Consider the following 23,575-nt stretch of genomic DNA (forward strand, 5'->3'; position numbering starts at 1 on the left):
ACCTTGTTGTCTCGGATTCTCCAGCATCTGCAGTTCCTACTATCTCTAGCTCTATAGTTAGCTTCAGAGCATGCTGCAGTAAGAAACTATGTCAAAACCATTCTTGCAAACCTAGCACTTCATAGAATTGTTATGGCACAGAAGAGGGCCATTCAGTTCATTGTGTCTACATTGGGTCTTCAAACAATCATCGTTACCTACAGCCAATCTCCTCCCTTTTCTTCATACCATTGCACACTACTTTGATCCAAATAATCGTCCAACATCTCTTGAATGCCTCAATTCTTCATGTGGTGCTTGACAAACTCAGGATTAATCTAAATGGCTTTTGGAAAGTATTTAGAATCATAGAGATGTGCAGTACCGAAAGAGACACTTCAGTCCAACTCATCCACGCCGACCTGGTATCTACATTAATTAGTCCCATTTGCCAGCCTTTGGCCCATATCTCTCTGAACCTTTCGTAGTCATGCACCCATTCAGATGCTTTTTAAATATTGTAATTGTACACCACCACTTCCTCTGGCAGCTCATTCCTTACACACGCCACCCACTGTGTGAAAAAGTTACCCTGTAGGTCCCTTTTAAATCTTTCCCCTCCCATCATCATCTATGCCCTCTAGTTTTGGACTTGCCTACTCTGGGGAAAATACCTTGTCTGTTCACCCTATGCCTGCCCCTCGTGATTTTATAAACTTCTGTAATGTCACCCCTCATGCTGGTCTACAGGATGCAACTAGCTTCCAGCACAGCACCTCCTAAAGCTTGTGTGTTCTACCACCCCCGAAGGGCAAGTTGAGGATGGGCATCCCCAATATGCCCGCTCTTGTAGAATGGACAGCCAGAGACTTTTTCCTAGGTGGAGGTAGCCATTATGAGGGTAGCTATTAAAGTGAGTGGAGGTAGATATAGGGGAGACGTCAGAGGTAGATTCTTTACTCAGAGAGTGGTTGGGGCGAGGAATGCATTGCTGGAGCGGGTAGTGGAGTCGGCCTCATTAGGGGCATTTAAGCGGCTATTAAATAGGCATATGGATGATAGCATAAGGTAGGGGTGGAGGTTAGATAGACTTTAGGATTAGGGTAAAAGTTCAGCACAGCATTGTGGGCCGAAGGGCCTGTACTGTACTGTTCTATGTTCTATGCTTGGCGTGGGGTCAAAACCCTAAAATGCAGGGGTTTGGGGATCACTTTCATCACGTGGACTGCAGAGTTTCAAGTTGGACCACCCACCCTCTCAAGGACCAGGAGGGACAGGGCAGCAAACTCCAGCACCTGAGGGTACCCCTGCAGGAGAAGACTAGCGGGTCCTGACGGGAGGTGGCGCTGGCGCGCTCAGCGGCGGGCGCGCGCCCCCGCGAGGCGGTGGGGGTGCGCGCGGGAGCGCTGCGCGAGCGGCTTCGGTTGTTCGCGTCTGTGCCCCGGGAGTTTTGCGGGGGGTAAAGGGGGCGGGAGGCAATCCGGGCCCCGCTCCGCCGACGGCAAGTGCCCAGGTCCCGGGAGCCTGAGATACCGATTGAGGCCGTGAGCTGAGGTGAGAGGGGCTGGGGATCAATAACACGGTCGGCTGGGTGGTTGGTTGGTTGGGTCGGTTGTTGGGTGGGTGGGGGGGGGGGTGGTGGGGGAGGTGTAGGGGTCTCGGAATCGGCCCCCGAGGTGCTCGGACGGAGAAGGGGAGGGTGTGCGGCTGAAGTTGGGGAGCTGCCCGGGGGTAGGAGCGTCACCCCACCCCAGGGCCTGGACCCCAGACCCCAGACCCCAGACCCCATCCCCTTAAAGAGAGGGACCCGACCCGACCCGACCCGACCCGACCCGACCCGGTGTGTTAATAATGTTATTCCACCATCCATACAACACAACTAACTCATTTTTAAAAAATATATATATATATACCGAATAGTGTAGCCGCAGTAGGTGGCCGTTCGGCCCATTGACCCCGTACGCGCTCTTTATAGCCCTGCTCTTCCCCCTCTCCTCTCCTCTCCTTGTTTTAATCCTTATCCAACTCCCTGTTGAAGGCTGTTGTTTAACCTATTTCCACCATCCTGTCATTGGCTGGAGAGGGAGGGAATGGGAGCCTCCTCGCCTGGGGAAGGTGATTTGGGACCTCCTGTTTTGGGTGTGTCAAACAGCGGGGGGATGGGACCTCTTACGCTGTGGGTGGTAAGATTAGGAACTCATGACCAGGCAGCGATTTGGTTCCAGGTAAAGCTTTAACCCATTTTAGTTCTGAGGATATTGAAGTCATGCATAAGTTTTTTTTTGGGTGAGAGTTAAGGATCAGGCATCTGCCCATAGCAGGGGTGAGTCCTGTTGTTACCAGGGCCCCCTGGACTCTGGCCAGTGAAAAGGCAGTCTGTTGCTTTGGATCTTTTTGTTTGTACTGAGCAATGTCGGCTAAGCTTGATTAACTTTTTGCATGAATGGCATATTGTTGATAAAGTAACTCCGTAGTTTGTTTTGTTCTTGCTGTTTTGGTGCTCTTTGTTGTAAAGTATAGCAAGTTTATTTGTCATATTCTGTGACTATTATTGTGAGCCAGAAGTTGGAGGTTGGTCAGCTGGTTTGCTAATACTGAGTGCGGCCAGTAGCGTTGGTTTAGTTTCCACATTGGCTAAGCTTACCAGGAAGGATTGTCCTCCTCCTCCCCTTCTCTGAGGTGTGGTGACTGTGAGGTTAAAAGGAGACCAACATCCTGTGGTCCGGTACAACTATAGCAACTGTACACCAGGGATGTAAGAGTACAGTGGTATATTGACATTGACATAAGAACACGTTTTAAACAGGAATAACTGAAATGAGGTGTTCCAAAACAGTTTTCAATTCCTGTTTTATCTGAACCTCCCCATCAAAACATAACTTTGTAAAATAAATGATACATCACTGGACTACTTAAAAAACATGCACAAATGCTTCGGAGTAGTTTTTTTTTAGTTTTAACTTCTGTTAAATTGTTCTGGAGTTATGAAATATATGTGGATATTGTATGTAGTTCATAGAAAATATTTATGGGCAGTTTAATTTTTTTTCATATTCTCTATTTAAACTTCTGTAATTTCTTTGGTGCAATTGCAAAGTAAACTGAAAATCTCAGCACAGGTTGGGTTTGTTCAGCTTAATTGTGGCTGGCTGAAGGTAAATGGTCTCCAAAGAGGTCCTGAAAGGGCAAAGGTAATGTAATCTTCTAAATCATCTTCGTAGAAAATAATTTGAAATTGGAGGAAAACATATTGTGTGAATCAACTAATGGAGATAATTGAAATTTTGTAATTTTAAAAGTGGAATTTGTCCGGTGTTTGTTTGAGATGACCTGATATTGACTGCTGTGAGAACTGGATTGGGTGTAAATGTAAACTTGCGTAAAAGCAAACCATTTTTGGAGAGGAATTTTAAGGTTAAGGTGTGATAGGTTTATAAAAAACTGTTTCCTTTCTTGTGCTTGAGATTGGTTTTGTAATGGACCTTTTATTGAAAGCACCTAGATCTGATTCACAACAACGGGTTATATTTGTTAATTACGAAGAAGTGCATAATGTTTCTCAATTTCTTTTTTTGGTCAGAGTCATTTCTGTCACTTCAAGAAAAGGATGTACTAAAGTGATAACTGCAGCTTTCATGATTGACCATTTGGGCTAGAATGTACTTGATTTGAAATGAGTTATACAGATTGATAATGTGTGATTTTTAATTGAGATTAAGCAGGAATCATTTTGGTGGGCGGTTAATAACTTTTAAAGGGTTTGGAGATGTACATGAACATTGTCCTTTTATGAGGTAAACCATTCTTTTGACTTGATTCATTTGATTTTGCTTTGAATGCATCAGCTGATTTAAAATTTGGGAGATTATAACCTTTAGAAAATCTGTTTATATTTCTGAACTACTTGGTTTAAAGCTTCAGTGAGGCGCTAATGAAGAGAAATGTAAAATAGTTAATTGGTCCTTATTGTTGGAGTGATCTGATTTTGTATGTCTATTATTGAAAAGGCACACTGATGTGACTTTGTTTGTTCTGGTAGTTTCTGCTTCTTTGATTAAGTCCAAGTTAATTTAGATCATAGAATCGTAGATCCCCCATTGTGTGGAAACAGGCCATTCGGCCCAAAAAATGCACACCGACCCTCCGAAGAGCATCCCACCCTATCCCTGCATTTCCCATGGCTAATGCACTTAGCCTGTACATCCTTGGTCAATATGGGGCAATTTAACATGGCCAATCCACCTAACTTGCACAACTTTGGGAGAAAACCGGAGCACCTGGCGGAAACCCACGCAGAACGGGAGAACGTGCTAACTCCACACACAGTCACCTGAAGTTGGAATTGATCCTCGGTCCCTGGTACTGTGAGGCAGCAGTGCTAACCACTGAGCCACCGTGCTGCCCTTTTTTCCTGAAGTGATGAGGGAAAGCAATTTCTCGAGCGAGATAACAATCCGGAAGGTGATGGATGTAAATTCTCTCAACATTTTGTTTTAAACAAAAAAGTCTACGCCTGTGTGCACCTTAAGCTGACCTCCACAGATGGAACATGTCAGTCCCAACAAGACTACAATGACAGCATCCCAGATTTAAAAAAAATTGTGTTGAACTTTTAAAACTGTTATTCAGCAGAGATTTTTGCACTGGCTTCTAAAGTTGAGACCAAACTAGATACTTCCAGGCAAGTTCATATATCTCTGTAGTCGTGACAGTTCTTAATTCTAGCCCCACTTGAGGGTGGGTAGTTTGCTCCTTAAGTCCTGTAGTTCTGCTGATGACTTTTAACACTTGGATTATGTATTTTTTGGGCCTTTAATTATATTTTCTTTTGAGTATCTTTGTTAGATTCCAAGTTGAATGATTCTACCCTTCTTAAGGTGTGGTGCTCAGAGCTGCACGCAATAGTCTAGTTATGATCACGCCAAGGAGATGTGCAATGATTCAAGTAGCTATTATGGTTTCTCAAATGTCCTTGAGAGACATTCTTGTGTCATAGTAGTTTTCCCAGATACTTCCTGTGAATCATAAATTCTTACTATACAGGAGGAGGGGTGACCAGTGGTCTGTTGAGCCTGTGTAAGTAACCAAATAAATAACTTTTCAACTTCATTTTGAAAGTTACTATTGAATCTGCTTCCAATATCTTTTCAGGTGGTGTATTCCAGATTATAACTTTTATTGTCAATTATGACTTATTTCTTTTTCCTTTGATAGATTTAAAATAAATCACTGCATAAAGTATTGGCAAAGATCTGTAGCTTGGGTTGTGGATGAGGTTGTTGACTTGCTCGCCAAGCTGGCTTGTTTTTGTTCAGACTTTTTGTCACTATGCTAGGCATCAGTGGAGCCTCCGATGAAGCGATGTTATTTTACTCCGCTTGGAATTTATACTGTCAGGTCTGTTATGGTTTGTAGTGTCACTTGCGGTTTTTGACACACAGACATGCACAGGAATTCCTAGAGGCATGGTTCTCAACCCGTAATGCAATCAACAAACATATAGAATTGGACCCCATATATAAACTCATACAGATCAAAACCAGAAATGACGCTACAAACCATGATGGACTGGACAGTATAAATTCCAAGCAGAGTAAAATAACATCACTTTGTCGGAGGCTCCACTGATGATGTCACCTAGCATGGTGATGAAACGTCTGAACAAAAACAAGCAAGTCAACCACCTAAATCACTGCACTTCGATGATATCAGTTTTCCTCAATGCTACTAATGTAACCATTTAGTGGTTCTAAACTTGGAACAATATTAATTGTCACTGGATCACAATCCTGGACTTCCTTCTCAAACATTAAGAACTGCAGCCCTTCACCTCTTGGTGCGAGGTGGCTTGCCGTCACCTTCTTGAGGATAGTGATGGGCAGTGAACGCTGGTCTTGCTAGTGAGGTTCACATCCATAACCTGTAAGAAAACAGAGCTCAGAAAAAAAAAAATCAGCTTTATGAGAGTATTGTTAATTATTGTACATTGCTATATTTTAATTATGTACTTTGTCTGCTATGAAGCTGGCTTTCCAATTTAGCTAAATTTCTGTTAACCATGTGCACTGAATATTTGAGAATTTTGCTTACATAGCAAGTAGAACCTCTAAAAGTTTCTTATGAAAATCTGGTACATTTATTGTGTTTTATAACCATAAGTGTTTTTACTATTTTAGTTAACACATTAGAAATCTGGTACATTTGTGAGACATGATTTTGATCTAAAACTGTACTGATGACCCTCCTGTTTCTTATGGTGTCTTAATGATGGTTTAGTAATATATAGTAGTTGATGTATCGTTCTTGTTGCATTATTTGTTTTCCAGTTACAACATACTGGCTCTCTTGTGTGATGTATTTCCTCACTAATTTCTTAATCAAGTGATGGAGTAGGGTTTGACTGATGGGTTGGGGGACTTTGAAGCGGGTGGAAAGGAGACCAAAGAGCGCTGACTTGTCTCGTCTGAAGGTCAAACCATGAAGTGAACAGATGTAAATTTGAGGGCTAGATATCTGGTGGTTTTTCCTGAGCAGAAAATGGAGCTCATCCTCAAGTCACATTGTCTACCTTCAAAATGATGAAGGGGAGTACCTTGTCCCATTCTTCCCAATTCCTCTCCCCAGCCAACAGTCCAAATCAATAGCTCCACCACTGTACATGATTGCTGTTGTCTGCTCCACGTGCCTTCTGTTTATTTAATACTCGGGTATCATTGGATGGATGTAACTTGCTGCCCCATTTATTACCTACCTTCTTACTTTGTCACTGGGTCTACTCTTTAAACTTTGTGCTAAAATTTACTGTAGCAGGGCATCTAATATTTGATCACTTAGGCTTCTATTTGTAAGTAGACTTATAGGAACATTTATTCCATTGAAAGGATATTTAATGTTGAAATTAGCCTTTAAGTTAATGTAGTATATTTAGTTTGTATTTCTAGTGCAAATGCAGCAACTGCATATCACTTAATAGTTTTTTGATGGCGAGATGTCATTTTGATGAAGCTAACAGTAAAATGACCCAATATAAATCAATTTTAGGTATCCGAGCCAAGCTGTGCATTTGCTCCTTATCTGAAAGTACTTCTTTTTTGTGGGACACGAAGGTATGGACCATTGGGAGCATCAAGAAGGTGGTAATTCATGCATATACTATAAATTTGCTGACGGCGACACACCTTGATGTTCTGATTTACAATATATTCATCAACTATGATGAATATGGCCATTTGCCAACCTGCACAAATGTGAACGTCAGCAAGCAAATGTGAGAGTTCCCTGGGATTCAAGGACTGGATTGTTGAGGTTTGGAGGCTAAAATTTAGATTACTCTGCTTTAAAGACCTGATGATCCTAAGTGTGTGTTTGTTTGTTGGGATTAGTGTTTTTATTTACTGTTTGCTCTTTAGAAACATGAAACACTAAATTGAAAATTGTGGGGAAAACATGCGCCAAAGGTGCTTTGGTGAACTTTTTGATGACATATTCCAATATGACTTTTTGGTGTAAGTGTCTATTTGGACTGAACTCAAGATACTGTTAACGAGACTCTGTGTCTCTGTCTTTCCCCCCACTACACCCCAACCTACCACCAACTCCCCTTTTATAAGTTTATTCATCAGTCACTGAGGTAAGGATGGCATAAGTCAAATGCAAACATAAATTGCTGCAAATCCAAGAATGCACCTTGAGCAAACCTCCAGAGAACCGTGTACCAACCAACGCAAAAACTTAAAAATGTCATCAGTTTAAGCTGGATTCAGGTCTTTTGATCAAAGAACTGATGTCAGAGACTGGTAGCTGAGATGAACTAGATAAAAATCATTCTTTGTGCTTTCCCCCTGTAATGTCTGCAGTTTGTTTGTGGTGAGACAGTGAATGCAATTTGAAGTGAATCATTTTAGACAAACTTGCATTTAGTTATTGAAGAAGGCTTTGTAACCACGTTTGTGTCCATCAGGGTTGGAGTAAGCTGTAGGGCGTGATATGATGAAAATGTTATCAACTGCCTTTACTTTTTTTAATGTTAAAGCTTTTCAAATGTTTCATGGTGTACAGTGGCATGTTTTACAAGTAGACAGTTATGTAATCTTTTGTTTGTGTAGAGTTAATTGCATAGTTTGTATAATCACATTTTCTTTGTTGTATTTTGTACACTTAGAACTCAAAATAACTAAACAAGCAAAAAGTTTAAATTCCCGTACCTAATATGGTTGAGTTCCCACTGAGCTCAAAGTCCTTTGGGTCTCATTATTCTGCAAAATAAAATGGAGAATTTGTGTATTCTTCAAGCCATGAGTGGTTACATCTTATTGCATTTGAACCATACCATTGTAATTGATTCCTCAGCGGCTCTTTGGCACATCGAGGCTGTGAAAGCAGAAGTGGCAAAGTATTTCAAGTGTGCTGTGAATTCCAGTCCATGGTCATAGTTTATTCATGTTGGAGTTTTCTGTGCTTGTACAATCATAGTATTGTAATTCTGTCCTACTGAAGTGTGGAAACATTTTGGCAATAATCTTCTGGTGTTTAGTCTTTTTCTACCAGATTTGGTGGTTGGAAGAAGCTATGTAAATTCTTGCAGTTGAACATATTAAAACAGTGATTAAAAATAAAAATGTGTACAGCAGGCATTTTGGATGCACAAGCCTGTTGTGCTTATGATGGATAAATGTAGAATGAAGCAGATTTGGTAGGAAAATTGTGAACCATCTCAAAGGAAATGCCTATAGAGAGACAATTTAAGCATTTTATTAAAACATGCAGTATATTGTCAACCATGGTAATCATTTTAATGACATGCACTGTCTGAATTGAAGCAGGTTATGTTCACTCAAGTAAAAGCCAAATACAGCGGATGTTGGGGAACTGAAATAAAAACAGTGATGGAGAAACTCGGGTCTGGCAGCATCTGAGGTGGGAGAAGCAGCGTTAACGTTTGCAGCCCAATATGACTTCTCCAGACCCGAAGATACAGTGAAATAAATGTGTTAGTAGCCCTGAGGATATCCTCATATTTTAGCAGTTCCTCATACTGAGGCAGTCTGTGTCCGAACACCATTTAGGTTTGGGCTACTAAATGGCAGGTAACATTTCTGCCACAGACTGACCAAAAAAAACCATCTCGAGCACGATGCAAGTGAAACCCACATCCCACAAATGGAGGATATCTGGATGAGAAAATCAGTGAAGAACTTTTGAAGGGTGGTAAATGGTGGAAATGTGGAGTGAAAGGTGAAAAGAATGAAAAGCGCACTGACCCTGAAAGAGCAATAGAGAAATTGTTTTATCTGGCTATGTGACTTTGCTGTTTGTTGGTCAATGTAGAGGCTAGAGGAAGATGCCCACGAATCTTGTTTCAGTCAGAACCAGAATGTGTATTCCATTCATTTGTGGCAAGGTGTGGATAATAAGAAAATTTGATTGAGAGAATGCAACGATGCCAGAAGGCAATGTGAAGTGGAGCATTGACTGAGTCACAGGTTTAGAGGTTGTTCAGCTGTATGCTTGATGCACTATATTGGTGTTGATACTTTTATTTATGTTTCAGATGGAAGCTATGTTAAGTCTTTTTGCTGTAATTTTCTGCATTCCTCCCTAGTACTTGGAAGACTGTGTGTTTTGCTCCTAGTCTCCTTCAGGTTTGCAAAGGCAAACATGATACCCATTTTGCTTGTGTGCAGGTTTCCTCCCGTTGTGTAAAAGTTATATCTCCCTTTTGGGTTGCTTGTAACATGATTCTAATAGAATGACAAACAATCAAATAGTAAATGTTATGAGCTATAATATAAACTGATCTAAAACCAATGGAACAAAAGACAAACAGTGTGAAATGAAGTTGATAGAGTCTTGAATTTTTGAAAAGGATACAAGATGCTTTCTGATCTTGCCACTTTTTTGTTTTTGATAATGAAAACAATTTATAGGCTTGGTTGAGCTATGAACTTTGAGCAAACCTAATTGTTCAAAATCTGTGCTTTGTAATTAGAGAATTTCTGGTTGTAAAAAGTTCTTGACCGTCACAATGAGACTTGTGGTGATGCATAAAAACTGTCATTGGTGTGTATTTGATTACTTTGCACAGGAAACAACCAAATAATATTCCTACCTAAGGACATGAATTTGTTCCTCTGAGGAACATTCTAATGTAAATGTAGTAGTTGAAAGAATTTCTAGTTTATTCTAGTGAAACAGAAAGTTCCACAACTTTTTGTTAAAGCATCCTATCAAGTGTTAAAGGAGATTGGGTTAAGTGAATTATTGTTGCTTTCTTAGACTTTTCAATAAGTGTCATGTAGAATGTAGTGTCCAAGGCAAAGGGGACATAATATTTTATCAATGGTTCTTTACAATTTTGAAAATATTGCTGGTTGGAACCAGAACTAATTTACCGAACTTGTAAACAGAAATGTGTTTATCCCTCCACCTTATTTACTTGGCTAGTGGGTGACTTCTACTTATCTTTGTCATGCTAAATTCATTCTGTACAGGGCGTCAGGTGATAAAGTTGAATCTCAACATCTGCAAGATTTTTAATTATTTTCTAATGTGGAATTTTCCCTGGCTCTTTGAAATCAAATCAAGGATTCGAGGATTTTTTCTGAAATTGCATGAAGTAAGTTAGTGCAAATCACCTAGGGTTTTCACACACGCACACCCCCAAGGCGAGAGAGAATGATGTACTGACCTCCTCCGCCTTTCCACTCACCTTACAGAAATGACATGAATCCAAGCCAGAAATAACATTCCATGTGCCTATAAGCGTGAAACTGTACCTCCTCATCCATTTGAAAGTATTTGCAATCTTCAGCATGGTTAACCATATCACCCTTCTTCCTGTTGCCACATTGAGTGACCTGTGCTTTCCTGGTTCCATTCCTATCTATTCAAATGGTAGCCAGATAATCTGCATTGGTATCTCTTTGCACTATTACCCCTTGAGATCCTGAAAAAAAGATCTGTTCAATTTCCATCTCATATTCAGCTTAATACTGCCAATGGTGATGCCACCTGAAGAGTGCTATGTTTTACAAGTACACTCTGCTCTATTTCTTCTTGATCTCCATGGAGCCCACTCCTTTCTCTGCTCTGTTATACTGTTTATCAATCTTCTAACATTGGAGGAGCAGAAGTTTCCTTAAAATAAATATTTGTTGGCCCCCATTTTAACATTTGTTCTCCTCCCTGACAGCTGTCTGAAGTTGAACTAGAGTTTTCACACCTTTTGGTTTTATTTGTTCCCCAAGACAAGATTCTGCCCACATCTGCTTCATCACCCAGATTACCCGTTCCTATCCCCGTAGGACCATCAGACGGTGATCCTCCCTCAACTTGTCCTTATTCGTGCCACTGTTTTGTCTAAACTGGATTATTCCATTGCTCTTCTGGACAGTGTACTAAACCTGCACTCATCTGAAGCTCTGCCAATATGCACTGTGTTTCATTCACTATTGCACTTTTGCTGATTTGTCATTGTCTGCTTGTCCGGTAGTGCCTCAATTTTTAAAGTCCTTGTTTTAAATCCATCCTTGGTCTTGCCCTTGCTTATCTCTGTCACCACCATCTCTCTGACATGCCTTCAAGATCTGTGCTCTTCCAGCTCTGGCAGCTTGTGCATCCCTTATTTGGCCATTGGCAGCTATGTTTCACTACCTCTGGAATTCTTTACCCAAACACTCTGCATCTCTACTGCTTGCTTCCTTTTCTAAGATACTCCCTCAAACAAACTCCTTTACACAAACTCTACATACCTGGTATGAATGTTTGTTTGAACCCACATCAGTATTGTGGTAAACTCTAATCTTCTGACAGATAATGAGGACAGGCCTGGAATATTGTGGATATTTTCTAATCAAGCTGTTCAGATGTTATGGCATACATCTGGACCAGGTGGGGCTTGAGCCTGGGCCTCCTAGTCCAGAGGTACAGACATTACTGCGCCAAAAAAGCCATCTTGCAATACTCAAGGGCACAGTTAATAATCAGCAAGCTTTGCTCATTAAAGAAGCCTACTGGTAGGAGCATCGGTTATTTGGAATTTTCTCCAAGATTGCCATTGATTTTATAGCACTATCAGAATGACCCTAACTGGTCAAGCAGCTATTCAGTTTCAACTTAGAATTCCAGCAGCACTTGTTTGGGATGTTCCAGTCTGTTCTGAAGTGCCCTGGATCTATTTGGGATTTCTGCCTGCAGGGAGATGTGGTGACCTGTATTGGGCAGATACCATCCAGGTAGATATGGATTTCTCAGTAGGGTTGAGTTGGATTCTCTCAAATAGGATAATAGATTTCGTTGGCAGTTTTCTGGATGCCATAGAATCCCTATAGTGTGGAATCAGGGCATTTGGCCAATCGAGTCCACACTGACCCTCTGAAGAGCATCCCACCCAGACTGATGCAAACCTATCCCTATTACTCTACATTTCCCATGGCTTACCCACTAGCCTGCACATCCCTGGACACTATGGGTAATTTAGCATGGCTAATCCATCTAACCTGCACATCTTTGGACTGTGGGAGGAAACCGGAGCATCTGGACAAAACCCATGTAGATGCTGGGATAACATGCAAACTCCACACAGACGGGTGCCCAAGGTCCCTGGCGTGGTGAGGCAGTTGTGCTAACCTCGAGCCTCCGTGCCACCCCCACTGAGTCACTGTGATGCATGAATTCTCCTAATGTAAAACTTGTATGCAAGTACTGCAGGTTATAAAAAAAGCTAAAGGTAATTTTGGCATTCATTGGGTAGTAATCTCAGGATTACGTCCTGTGCCATGTGCTACTGAGGCTAGGAACATACGGTGTACAGTTGAACAGATGGCTAACGAGCTGGTGTAGTGGGGAGTGATTAGAGGGCTATGTGGATCATTTGGGATGTCTTCCAGAGAAGTTGGGACCTGTACAAGAAGGTGCACCTGAGGGGCACTACTATCCTGGTGACAGATGTGGGTTGGGGTTGATGATGCCACTAGGGAGGGTTTAAACTAGTGTGGTAGGAGGGTGGGAACCGGAGCAGCATGTCACATAGAAACTGGGGAAAAGCTTGACACTAAGGCAAATATAGCGAAGAGGAAAAGCAGTTAGGGAGAGATAGCTGAGCTCAGCGGAACTGGAGGCTTAGACTCTATTTGCTTCAGTCCAAGAAGTATGACAGATAATACGAATGAACTTAGATTAATTGATGCGATTATGATGTTGCTATCACGGGTACACAGTTAAGAGGGATAGGATTGGCAGCTTAACATTCAAGGATATCGCTTGCTTTAGACCACAGAGGAAGAAGCAAAAGAGGTGGAGGAGTTGTGTTCCTGGTTATAGGGAGCATATCTTAGCTGTTTTGAAGGAGGACACCCTGGAGGGATTTTTCAGCAAAGCATTATGCGTACAGCTCAGGAATAGGAAGGGTGCAATCAAAATGATGGGATTGCACTACAGATCTCCCGACTGCCAGTGGTAGAGGAAGAGAAATATAGTCAGATTCTAGAAAGTTGTGAAAACAGGGTTGTTGTGGCGGATGATTTTCAACTACACCTATATTAACTGGGACTCCCTTAGTGCGGGTGTTTGAATGGGGAGTAGTTTGTTAGGTGTGTCCAGGAGGGTTTTTTTGAAACAGTATGTTGATAGCCCTAGAAGGGAGGGGATCATACTGGACCTGGTTTTGGGAAATGAGCCTGGCCAGGTGATCCAAGTTTCAATGGGGAGGCATTTTGGGAACAGTGACCATTATTCTGTAAGTTTTCAGATACTTACGGAAAAGGACAAAAGTGGACTTCGGATGAAAGTATTAAATTGTGGGAAAGCCAACTATAACCCAATTCGGCTAGAATCGGAGAATGTGGATTGGGAATGGCTGTTTGAGGCTAAATCTACATCTGACTTGGGAGTCTTTTAAAGACCAATTGATTAGAGTGCAAGAATGGCTGGATTTAGGAACCTTGGATGCCAGGAGAAATTATCAGCTGAGTCAAAAAAAAGGAAGTTTGCCTAAGGGCTAGGCAACTAAAAACAGATGAAGTCCTCGAAGAATATAGAGAAAGTAGAAAGGAGTTCAAATGAGAACTAAGGAGGTCGAGAAGGGGCTATGAAATGTCCTTGGCTAGCAGGGCTAAGGAGAATCCCAGAGCATTTTGTACATGTATTGGGAGTACGTGGGTAGCTAGGGAAAGAGTGGGCCCACCAAAATATAAAGGAGAGATTTGTGTGGAGCCAGAGGAATAGAGTGAGATCCTTTAATGAGGATTCAATAAAGAGAGGGACACGAGGCATGTTGAGGTTAGGTAAAGGTCAAAATAATGAAAGAGGAAGTGTTGAGTGTCTTGAAATGTATTAAGGTAGATAAGTCCCCAGGGCCAGATGGGATGTATCCCAGGATATTGTGGAAGGCAAGGGAGGAAATAGCTGGGGCCCTAGCAGATATCTTTGCATCATCTTTGGTCTCGTTGAGATTCCAGAGGACTGGAAATGGCCAACATTGTTCCCCTTTCTAAGAAGGGAAACAGACATAATCTAGGCAATGTCAGGCTCACCAGCCTGTAGTCAAAGGTGGGGAAGCTGTTGAAGAAAATACTGGGAGAATTTATTCACTTTTAGAAGCAAATGGACTTGTTAGTGATAGGCAGTGTGGGTTTGTGCGTGGAAGGTCGAGAACGATAGAGGGAAGGGCAGTGTATGACATAGACTTCAGTAAGGCATTTGATAAGGTATCTCATGGCTGGCTGGTACAAAAGGTAGAGTCTCATGGGATCTGGGGTGAGCTGGCTAGATGGACACAAAACTGGCTTGGTCATAAAGTAGTAGTGGGAAGAGTGCTTTTTTTGCAATGGAGATTTGTAATTAGTAGTATTCAGCAGGAATCGGTACTGGGACCTTTTGTAATATATATAGGTGGTCTGATTAGTAAGTTTGTGGATGACCGCCAAAATTGGCAGAGTTGCATATAGTAAGAAGGATTGTCAAAGGATACAGTGGGATATAGATTGCAGATGGTGTTTAATCTGGTCAAAAGTGAGGTGATGCATTTTGGAACTCAAATTCAGGTGCGAACTGCATAATAAATGGTATAACCCCTATGAGTGTTGACATATAGAGAGATCTGGGTGTACAGGTCCACACAAAGTGGCAACAAAGGTGGTCAACGAGGCATGCAGTATGGTTGCCTTCATCAGTTGGGGCATCAAATATAAAAGTTGCCAAATTATGTTGGAGCTGTACAAAACTCTAGTTAGGCCAGATTTGGAATATTGCATGCACCAGAAGGGCGTGGATGCTTTGGAAACGGTGCAGAGAAGTTTTACCAGGACGTTGCCTAGACTGGAGGGTTTTAGTTATGAGGAGAGGTTGGATAAACTTGGATTTCTTTCACTGGAAAGACGGAGGCTGATGGCGAGCTGATAGAGGTCTACAGAATTGAATGGCATAGGGTGGACAGTCGGAGGCTTTTTCCCAGAGTGCAAGGATCAACTAGAAGAGGGCACAGGTTCAAGGTGAGACGGGGAAAGTTTAGGGATAAGTGCTGGGAAAATTTTTCACACTGCGGGTGGTTGCTGGCGGGAATGCACTGCTGTTGGAGGTGGTGGAACCAGGTATGTCAGCATTGTTTAAGGTGTACTTTGATAGGCACACGAATGTGAGGTGAACAGAGGGATAGAAACTGTGTATGGGTAATAAGTAGTGGATCTAAATAAGGATTAGGAATCCGCTGGCTTTGGGTTGAAGGCCCTGTTCATGTGCTGTATTTTGTTGTATTGCTAAAGGAGTAGCGTATGACAGTAGGGAAATATTGCTGCAACTGTACAAGTTTAAGTGGGACAGTACCTGGAGTATTGTGTACAATCTTGGCCCCGTTGAGGAGGAATGTAGTTGTATTGAAGGTATTTCAGAGGAAGTTCAGTGGACTGATTCTAGATATGAAGGGTTTGTTTTATGAGGAGAAATTGAGCAGTTTAGGCCTGTATTCTCTGGAGTTTAGAACAGTAAGAGGAGTTGAATCGAGGAATATAAGATGCTAAAGGAGATTTAAAAAGTAGAATTAGAAAGGATGTTTGCTCATGAAGCAGGAAAATGGAGTTGATGCCAAGATAAGATCAGCCATGTTTGGATTAAATGGTGGAGCAGTCTTGGGTGAAATTGCCTCCCCCTGTTCCTTGTATGTGTTCAAATTTGCAGCTAACCTATTAATCTACTTCTATTTTTTTAAAAAAGTGGACTTGTTGAGTTTATTTTTAAAGATCAATAGACAGAGAGCACCACTGGGATTATCAAGGCTTTGGTAATAGGAGGGATGAACAATTTTCAAATTTTGTTTTACTCTGTGCTTTTACGCCATATGATCCTGTTTGTTTGTAATCTTGTCTGATGAAACTCAAGCTGCCCTTGCATGCTGGATGAATTGTGTTTTGTGAAAATAGAAACAAGTTTTCCTTCAAGCAGAAATTTTTAGATCTGTGCATGGACTCCGGAAAATGTGTCCCCTATATAAGACCATTTTAATGGTTATCGGAAATGGACGCCTTTTATTGACTTGTGTGTGATTTAAACTCCATTTGCAAAGATTAACAAAATTGAGGCTCATTGAACAGGAGAGTCATGTAACCATAGAATTCCATAGAATCCCTATAGTGTGGAAACAGGCCCTTCGGCCCAACAAATCCATACCGACCCTAGGAGCATCCCCCCTATAACCCACCTAATCTACACATCCCTGAACACTCTGGGCAATTTAGCATGGCCAATCCACCTCGCCTGCGCATCCTTGGACTGTGGGAGGAAACAAGAGCACCCGGAGGAAACTCATGCAGACACTGGGAGAACGTGTAAACTCCTCACAGACAGTTGCCCGAGGGTGGGATTGAACCTGGGTCCCTGGCACTGTGAGGCAGCAGTGCTAACCACTGAGCCACCATGCCACCCCAAAACCTTGTCTAAAGTTTGGCTTAAGGGCAGGACACAGTGAGTTGTGGTAAATGGTTGTGATTCAGACTGGAGGATGGTAGACACTGGTGTTCCCAAAGGGTCATTGCTCCGATCAGTGTTGTTTTTGATAGATAACTATTGGCTTGGATATTTCAATGGAGAATCAAACTTAAACTGGCTAATGAATCCAAGCTTGGAAGTATCAAAGAATATAATGTTAGTGTGCAAGCAAGCAGGATAGACAGGAATTGGCAGATAGCATGTAATTCAGAAAAATATGAAGAGATGCATTTTGGCAGAAGGGAGAGGACTGTAATAAATATTGTGGCTACAAAAGCAAGAAAGAGACTGGGGCTTTTTTATTCAAAAACTCACTCTCTATGTCCCGTAGCCTGTCCAGCATCCGTATGGCACAAGTCAGAAGTAAGATCTCAATTTGCCTGCATATTGCAATTCTGACAAGCGTCAAGAAGCTCAACACCAGGGCAAAGCAGTCTGTAACCACACCCACCACTGTAAACATTCTGTCTCTATGCTTGCAATGTACACCAGAAGCAGTGTCTTGTACAAGATGCTTTGCAGCAACTGTTTATTACTCCACTGACAATATTTCCTAAATGTGATCTTTACCAGGTAGCAGATGCATGCGAACATCTCTTGCAAATTTCTTTTAGCCTCTCAACCATCTCTAACAGCGCTATTGCTGTACTTGCACCACATGGACTGCAGCAGTTCAAGAAGGTTCACCACCATCACCTTGAGGGCAATTTGGGATGACCAACAAAGGCTGGCCTTGCCATTTTATGCTCTCATTCCCACAAATGAAAAACAATTATTTCAGCCCCTATTCAGGACCTGACTTGACTCCTGAATGAAGTGAATGCTCCCTGTGTTGTCTACAGTCAGGGATTCTACAATGGTTCTGAATTTATTGTTACTCCTTCTTTAAACCAGTTTGCCTGAACCATCACAATAAGACTGTTATAAAATCTAATTTTGAAAAATAAACTTAAATATGTCAAGGATTTTTTCAAGTGGTAATTTGTTGCAGTTTACTTCATTTATTTGAAAATGGATTATTCCAAACAAATGTTGTGGAATTATTTTCTGGTTTGGGAATAGCATGGGAACTGAATTTTAACTAGTTGTTTATAAAGTTTAATTTTCAATGTGGGAAAGAACTAGTCAATCGACTCATATTTGCTTAAAAATTACGGCTTAATTTTAATTTCAGGAGACTAACTGAAGGCATGCAAAGGAGTGCTATTAGTAGAAGTTTGATTTGATTGGGGGTTTGCCAGTTTTGTAGACAGGGCTAGTATCTAGGACAGTTGTTTAAAATCTTGGACAAATAGATAGGGAAACTTAATTTGCAGTTACAATCCTGTGATCATTTTACACTGGTTTGCCTGATTTTGAGTGAATTGTGCTGAATCAACCAGCCAACCAAGTGGAAACAGGTCCTGCTCAATATGGTTTCCTGATGGGTTGCCAACCTTGTAGACTTGCACAACACTTTTGAAGTAGGTGCATTGTTTGCATTTTTCTGGTATTCATACATCTTTTTGAGGTGAGATATACAATTAGTTGAAGTGTCATTGGATTTCTAACTTGCTGTAAATCTAACTCCAATCACTGACCTTGTATTTGTTGTTTTTGAGAATGCATCTTTAGGTATCTTGACAGTGGCTATACTGTAGAATGCAAGTGAAACATCCAGAAAATCCTGAATTTTGCCCAAACAGGCTCTGATTGGAAAAGCAATTCCCTGCAGTTCTTCGGCTCAATCATGCACATGGAACTTATATTTGATAAACTGCAGTGTAATGATGTAATCTTGCTGTTAAAGTGCACTTGGGTAATGCTGTTAACTAACTGACTTTATTTTCTTCAGAATTGAGCAGTGCTTTTGAGCTATTTCTTGTTCCCTCTGAGCTAACAATGTACAAATAGCTTCCTTGACTTAGACAGAAAACTTTAAAGTCAAACTCTCTCCTCTTGAACTTGTGTGCTCTCTGTCATGATGCAACAGATTTAAAATTTCAGCTGTAGTTATAATTTGCAGGAATGCAATTAAATTGTTTTCCAAACCTGAGAACTTGTGCTTTGTTTGCTTAATGCAGTACAAATGTGCATTAAGAAACTCTGGTTTCATGCATGCAAGATAAACATGGATATCCTTATCTATGATTTGGTTACTTGGCAAGAGAATATTTATATTCTTTATGTTCTTTAGTTGACTGCTATGTTCTCCCTGTGTCAGTTTTGAACTAACTGCTTTATTGTTTTACATGCCAATAAATGTATGTACTTGCAGAGAGCGAGCACTTTCCATAAAAAGGGATGTTGCAATCCTTTATCTTGCTAAATAAATAGTTACCACCTTAAAAACAATAAGGGTTGGGTGAAAGGTGCTGTGAATCTGTTGTGGTGGAATTTTACAAGTTCTGTCCATATCAGATTTTATGATTTTTTAAAATATGTAAATTTGTATTCTTTTGACTTTTTCTCGACTGTGAAATAGCTACCATTTTAAATAGTAATATTCATTGCTTTGTGTGGAGGAAAAATACAGGAATAATTGACTTGTTCCTTCCTTCAAGTAAATAATATCATAGCCAAAACAGCAAGGGGGAATTAGTGGTGTAGAGGTAATTTTACTGGGCGAGTAATCGAGAACCCTAGGCAAATTCTGTGGTGACATGGGTTCATGTCCAACCACGACAGATTGTGAAATTTGAATTCACTTAAACAAAATGGAATAAAAAGCTATCTTAATGATATCTGTGATCATGTAACCACTTTTGATTGCCATTTCCAGAAGAAAACCTATCCACTTTGATCCCAAGGAAGAAAAGCTGACATCCTTACCTGATCAAGTCTACGTGTGACTTCAGACGCAGAGCAATGTTGTTGACTTTTAAGTGCACACCACGCAATAAATGCCACCAACCAGTGATACCTACATCCCATGAATTAACAAAAACAAAACAAAAACAACTTTCGGATGTTCAAGTTTCATTATATGAAATATTTTTGTTCTCGATTAATTTCAGACCACAAGGTGTGCACGAATGCCGTAGTGTTCCCTAGGCTTGAGGGAATAAATCAACCAGAATTTCTGTTCTGTTCCTAGCGGGAAAATGCGGATGTGAAGGTTGGTTGGGAGCAGAATTATTCTTTGGCCTAGTGATTCTGTGAATGTGCTGTTGGTGTTGACTGTGGATGCGTGCAGGGAGCAGGTTGCTCAAGCTTGTGAATCTGTAATCCAGTGCAAACTAGGACTTCGAGGAGCAGAAAAAAAAGGGGGGATAAAAAAGCAGCTTTTAATTTTGCTAAAGTGGGCAATGAAAATGAATTGTTCATCAGAAATAGCTTGCTTACAGTGCACTGATTATGCGGGTTTGACGAGTTTGAAAAAGAGGGCTGGAGGATTCCTCTTTGTGTGAGAGGGGTGAATAAATGAATGAATAAATAAATAAATAAAGTAAAAGCAAATGGAATAAGGAAAAAATGGAATAAATCTGTTACAATCATTGAAATTCTGTCATTTCTCCTGTAGCTTGACTCACATTTCATTCAATTGCAACTAGCTGGATTTTAATAGGAATAACTGCAACAAATACGAGTGAAAATATTTGAAAGTTAAGCATTTGCAGTTATGGTATGGAAATTGTTTTCTACCTTGAATCTTTGTTATAACTGACTCCATCTTCTTTATTAGCATTCAGGATCCAGTTTTATTTTGTTTACTGGAGCAGATTGGTATGTTGATTTATAGCAACCTTGCCTAAGATGATATTGGTAGAGGTTGTGTAGACTTGAGCCGATTCTGGTTGCCTTTGCAGAATTTGCTGTTTATACCAAATTTGAATTGAGAAGAAGTGTGGTTCAAGAAATGATTGAATGTGGAAATTGTAGTATGGCATATGTTTTTAAAATTTAAAGTTGATACCTCTTTTGTGAATTGACTAATCAAGATACAGATTCAGGTTCTTTTCTTCTGAAGGGTGTTCTGATGTTCTGTTCTTTTGACTTTATTCATTCACAGATCTTTAGATCATTCAGAACGTTTCTGATAGTCTTTGATTGTGGAAGTTGCTTGTCAAGAATATTCTTTGGTCTCTTTTTGATTATTTTGTTATCTAAAATAATAGATGCCAAGGAATGGTCTAAAATAATGCCTTTTCAAGGCCCTTGATGGGCATTCCTATGTCCTAGCTTACTAAAACGATTTGAATGACATGATTGATGTTATACACAAATACACACAACTTGTTTAAAAGTTCTGCATGTCAAATATTCACATGCATTCAGAGTCAGATTCATTTAAACAAACCCAGCGCCCTGCCCCTTGACTACCCAATGTAATATGATTGTGTGGCCAACGCATTTGAACAATGGAACCTCTTGTGCACACTGGATATCAAAATATTGCATGTACTCTGTTTGTTCTGTCTTGAAGAATGTGCTAAGAAGCTCAGGATTCACCGCTCTGAACCGAAAGCTTAATTGTTGATAATTCACAACCTGAGAATGTGGATTTCAGCTTTGAGCTGAATGTACTTTAATAACCTGTCTTAAATTACCACAAATTCCAACTTGGATCAAGTAAAATAACATCTCAATGTGATATAACAATGTAAGATCAGTAACATCTCATGGGGAGAAAGACATTAGGAAGTTACGCTGTCCAGGCAATTTTCATGGACCTTCCATGTTCGTTTGTTTAGCTTGTTCTCTTGTTTGGCTTCCTTTTTTAAGAAAAATAAAGGAAAATTAAGACCACTTCATGCATGGGCATGTAACATGTTCTAAATCTTCCAAGTAATGCTTAAACTACTTTATATTGGTATGTCCTGATATGGAATCTTCAGACAGACAGCTGGGGCAAACTGAAATTTTAATTCCAGGTTGCTAATTGCTGCTTTGGACCCCTACATTGAGTTGGTGGCATTGATGTGACATTTAATGTAAAAGCATCTCGAACATAGAACAGCACAGGCCCTTTGGCCCACTCTGTTGTGCCGAACTTTTACCCTAATCCTAAATTCTATCTAACCTCCACCCCTACCTTATACTATCATCCATATGCCAATCTACTAGCTGCTTAAATGCCCCTAATGAGGCCGACTCCACTACCCTCTCTGGCAATGCATTCCACTCTCCGGCAATGCATTCCACGCCCCGACCACTCTGAGTTAAAGAACCTACCTCTGACGTCTCCCCTATATCTAACTCCACTCACTTTAAAACTATGCCCCCTCGTAATAGCTACCTCCACCCTCGGAAAAAGTCTCTGGCTGTCCACTCTATCTATACCTCTGATCGTTTTGTACACCTCTATCAAGTCACCTCTCCTCCTTCATCGTTCGAAAGAGAACAGCCCTCGCTCTTTCAACCTTTCCTCGTAAGACCTTCCCTCCATGTGGAATGAGTCATCCATAAGTGCTGCTTAAAAGCAGCTCTCTGGAAGATGAGGGACAATAGATTAATTTGTTGAACTGTGGACTTATTTTTCATAGTAATTGGAGGAGTAAGTATTCTTCAGAAAGATTACATTTTCAACCCTGGTGTGTGATGAGTAATCCAATGACAGAAAAGTGATGACCATTTCAACGCTTCAATTGGCCAAAGTGTTCTTCAGTTACAAAGTAACAATACCAGCTAGAATTCTTGGATTAACACCTAGCTATCCCCGCAAAACAAACTGTCTGTATGCACGGGCTACAAGTGTAGAAAGGATTGTACTTAACTATGATGGACCTTGCAATAAATTCCTGGTGACACTTGCTTGTTTTGGCAGGCACTTTAGGATAGTATGTTGGATGGCATCATAGAACTGTAGCCTGTAGTCTATGCCTTCTGGAAAGGAAACACTAAGCTAATTAAAAATGGGCAGATGGAATGCCTCCAACTTTTGGAATGTTTTAGCACTAAGCAAAAGGGACACAAATGTAGCAAGTTCAATCTATTTGTATCAGCCTGGATGTTGCAAACACTTCTGTAAGCTTTAACATTAATATTTACGCATTTTATTTAAATTCATTTTGTGTAATTTATGCCATTATACTGAGAAGCCTCCGACTTCATCTGATGTCTGAACCATTTTTCTCCTGAAAGATCGAAAAATAAGAAGACTATTGAACTTTCTGATAAACTTTGCTAACAGATCTTCATTTTTAATTTGGAGAGAAATCTTGAGTGATTGCCCCCTTGTAGGAGAGTAGTGTGAAAATGTCTCCTAGCTGAGCAGTAGAGGATGATCATACTTCTATAGTTGGTTTGTGTGCCACTGAATTACTTTGTGTTGAGAACTTGCATTAAAATAGTTTTAGTTGCTGCTTTTATTTTCTGCCTGACTTTTTAAATCAGAAGAATCAATTAGCAGGAAATTTCAGAATTATTGGTAAAAAGGGAAATGGTGGCAAACATTGTTTAAAGCAGTCAGTTTGTATGAACCGAATTAGGATGCGAGTCTTTGTTTTGGTGATGGCAGAAAAAGATTTAATGTTGTATTCCATACATGCAAATTACAATATCCTAAGTTACTAGAGATAGTAGCAACTGCAGATGCTGGAGAATCCGAGACAACGAGGTGCAGGGCTGGATGAACACAGCAGGCCAAGCAGCATCATAGGAGCAGAAAGGCTGACGTTTCGGGCCTAGACCCTTCATC

At 40.7% G+C, this 23,575-nt stretch overlaps 1 protein-coding gene across 5 annotated transcripts in view; it reads left to right on the forward strand.

Moving 5' to 3' along the window:
• The first annotated feature begins 1,360 nt into the window (after positions 1–1,360).
• The window catches only part of eps8a (epidermal growth factor receptor pathway substrate 8a), a 151,331-nt gene continuing 129,116 nt past the window's right edge, over positions 1,361–23,575 (forward strand). For 2 of the 5 annotated variants that reach the window (XM_048610249.1, XM_048610250.1), the window contains exon 1: positions 2,096–2,204. In XM_048610249.1, coding sequence (XP_048466206.1) covers positions 2,179–2,204 — 26 coding nt within the window. In that variant the 5' untranslated portion in view covers positions 2,096–2,178. The other 3 variants (XM_048610252.1, XM_048610251.1, XM_048610253.1) reach the window with 3 other exon arrangements.

Source organism: Rhincodon typus, chromosome 22 (genome assembly GCF_021869965.1).
Source record: "Rhincodon typus isolate 14 chromosome 22, sRhiTyp1.1, whole genome shotgun sequence".
In the NCBI taxonomy this organism is placed as follows: domain Eukaryota; kingdom Metazoa; phylum Chordata; class Chondrichthyes; order Orectolobiformes; family Rhincodontidae; genus Rhincodon; species Rhincodon typus.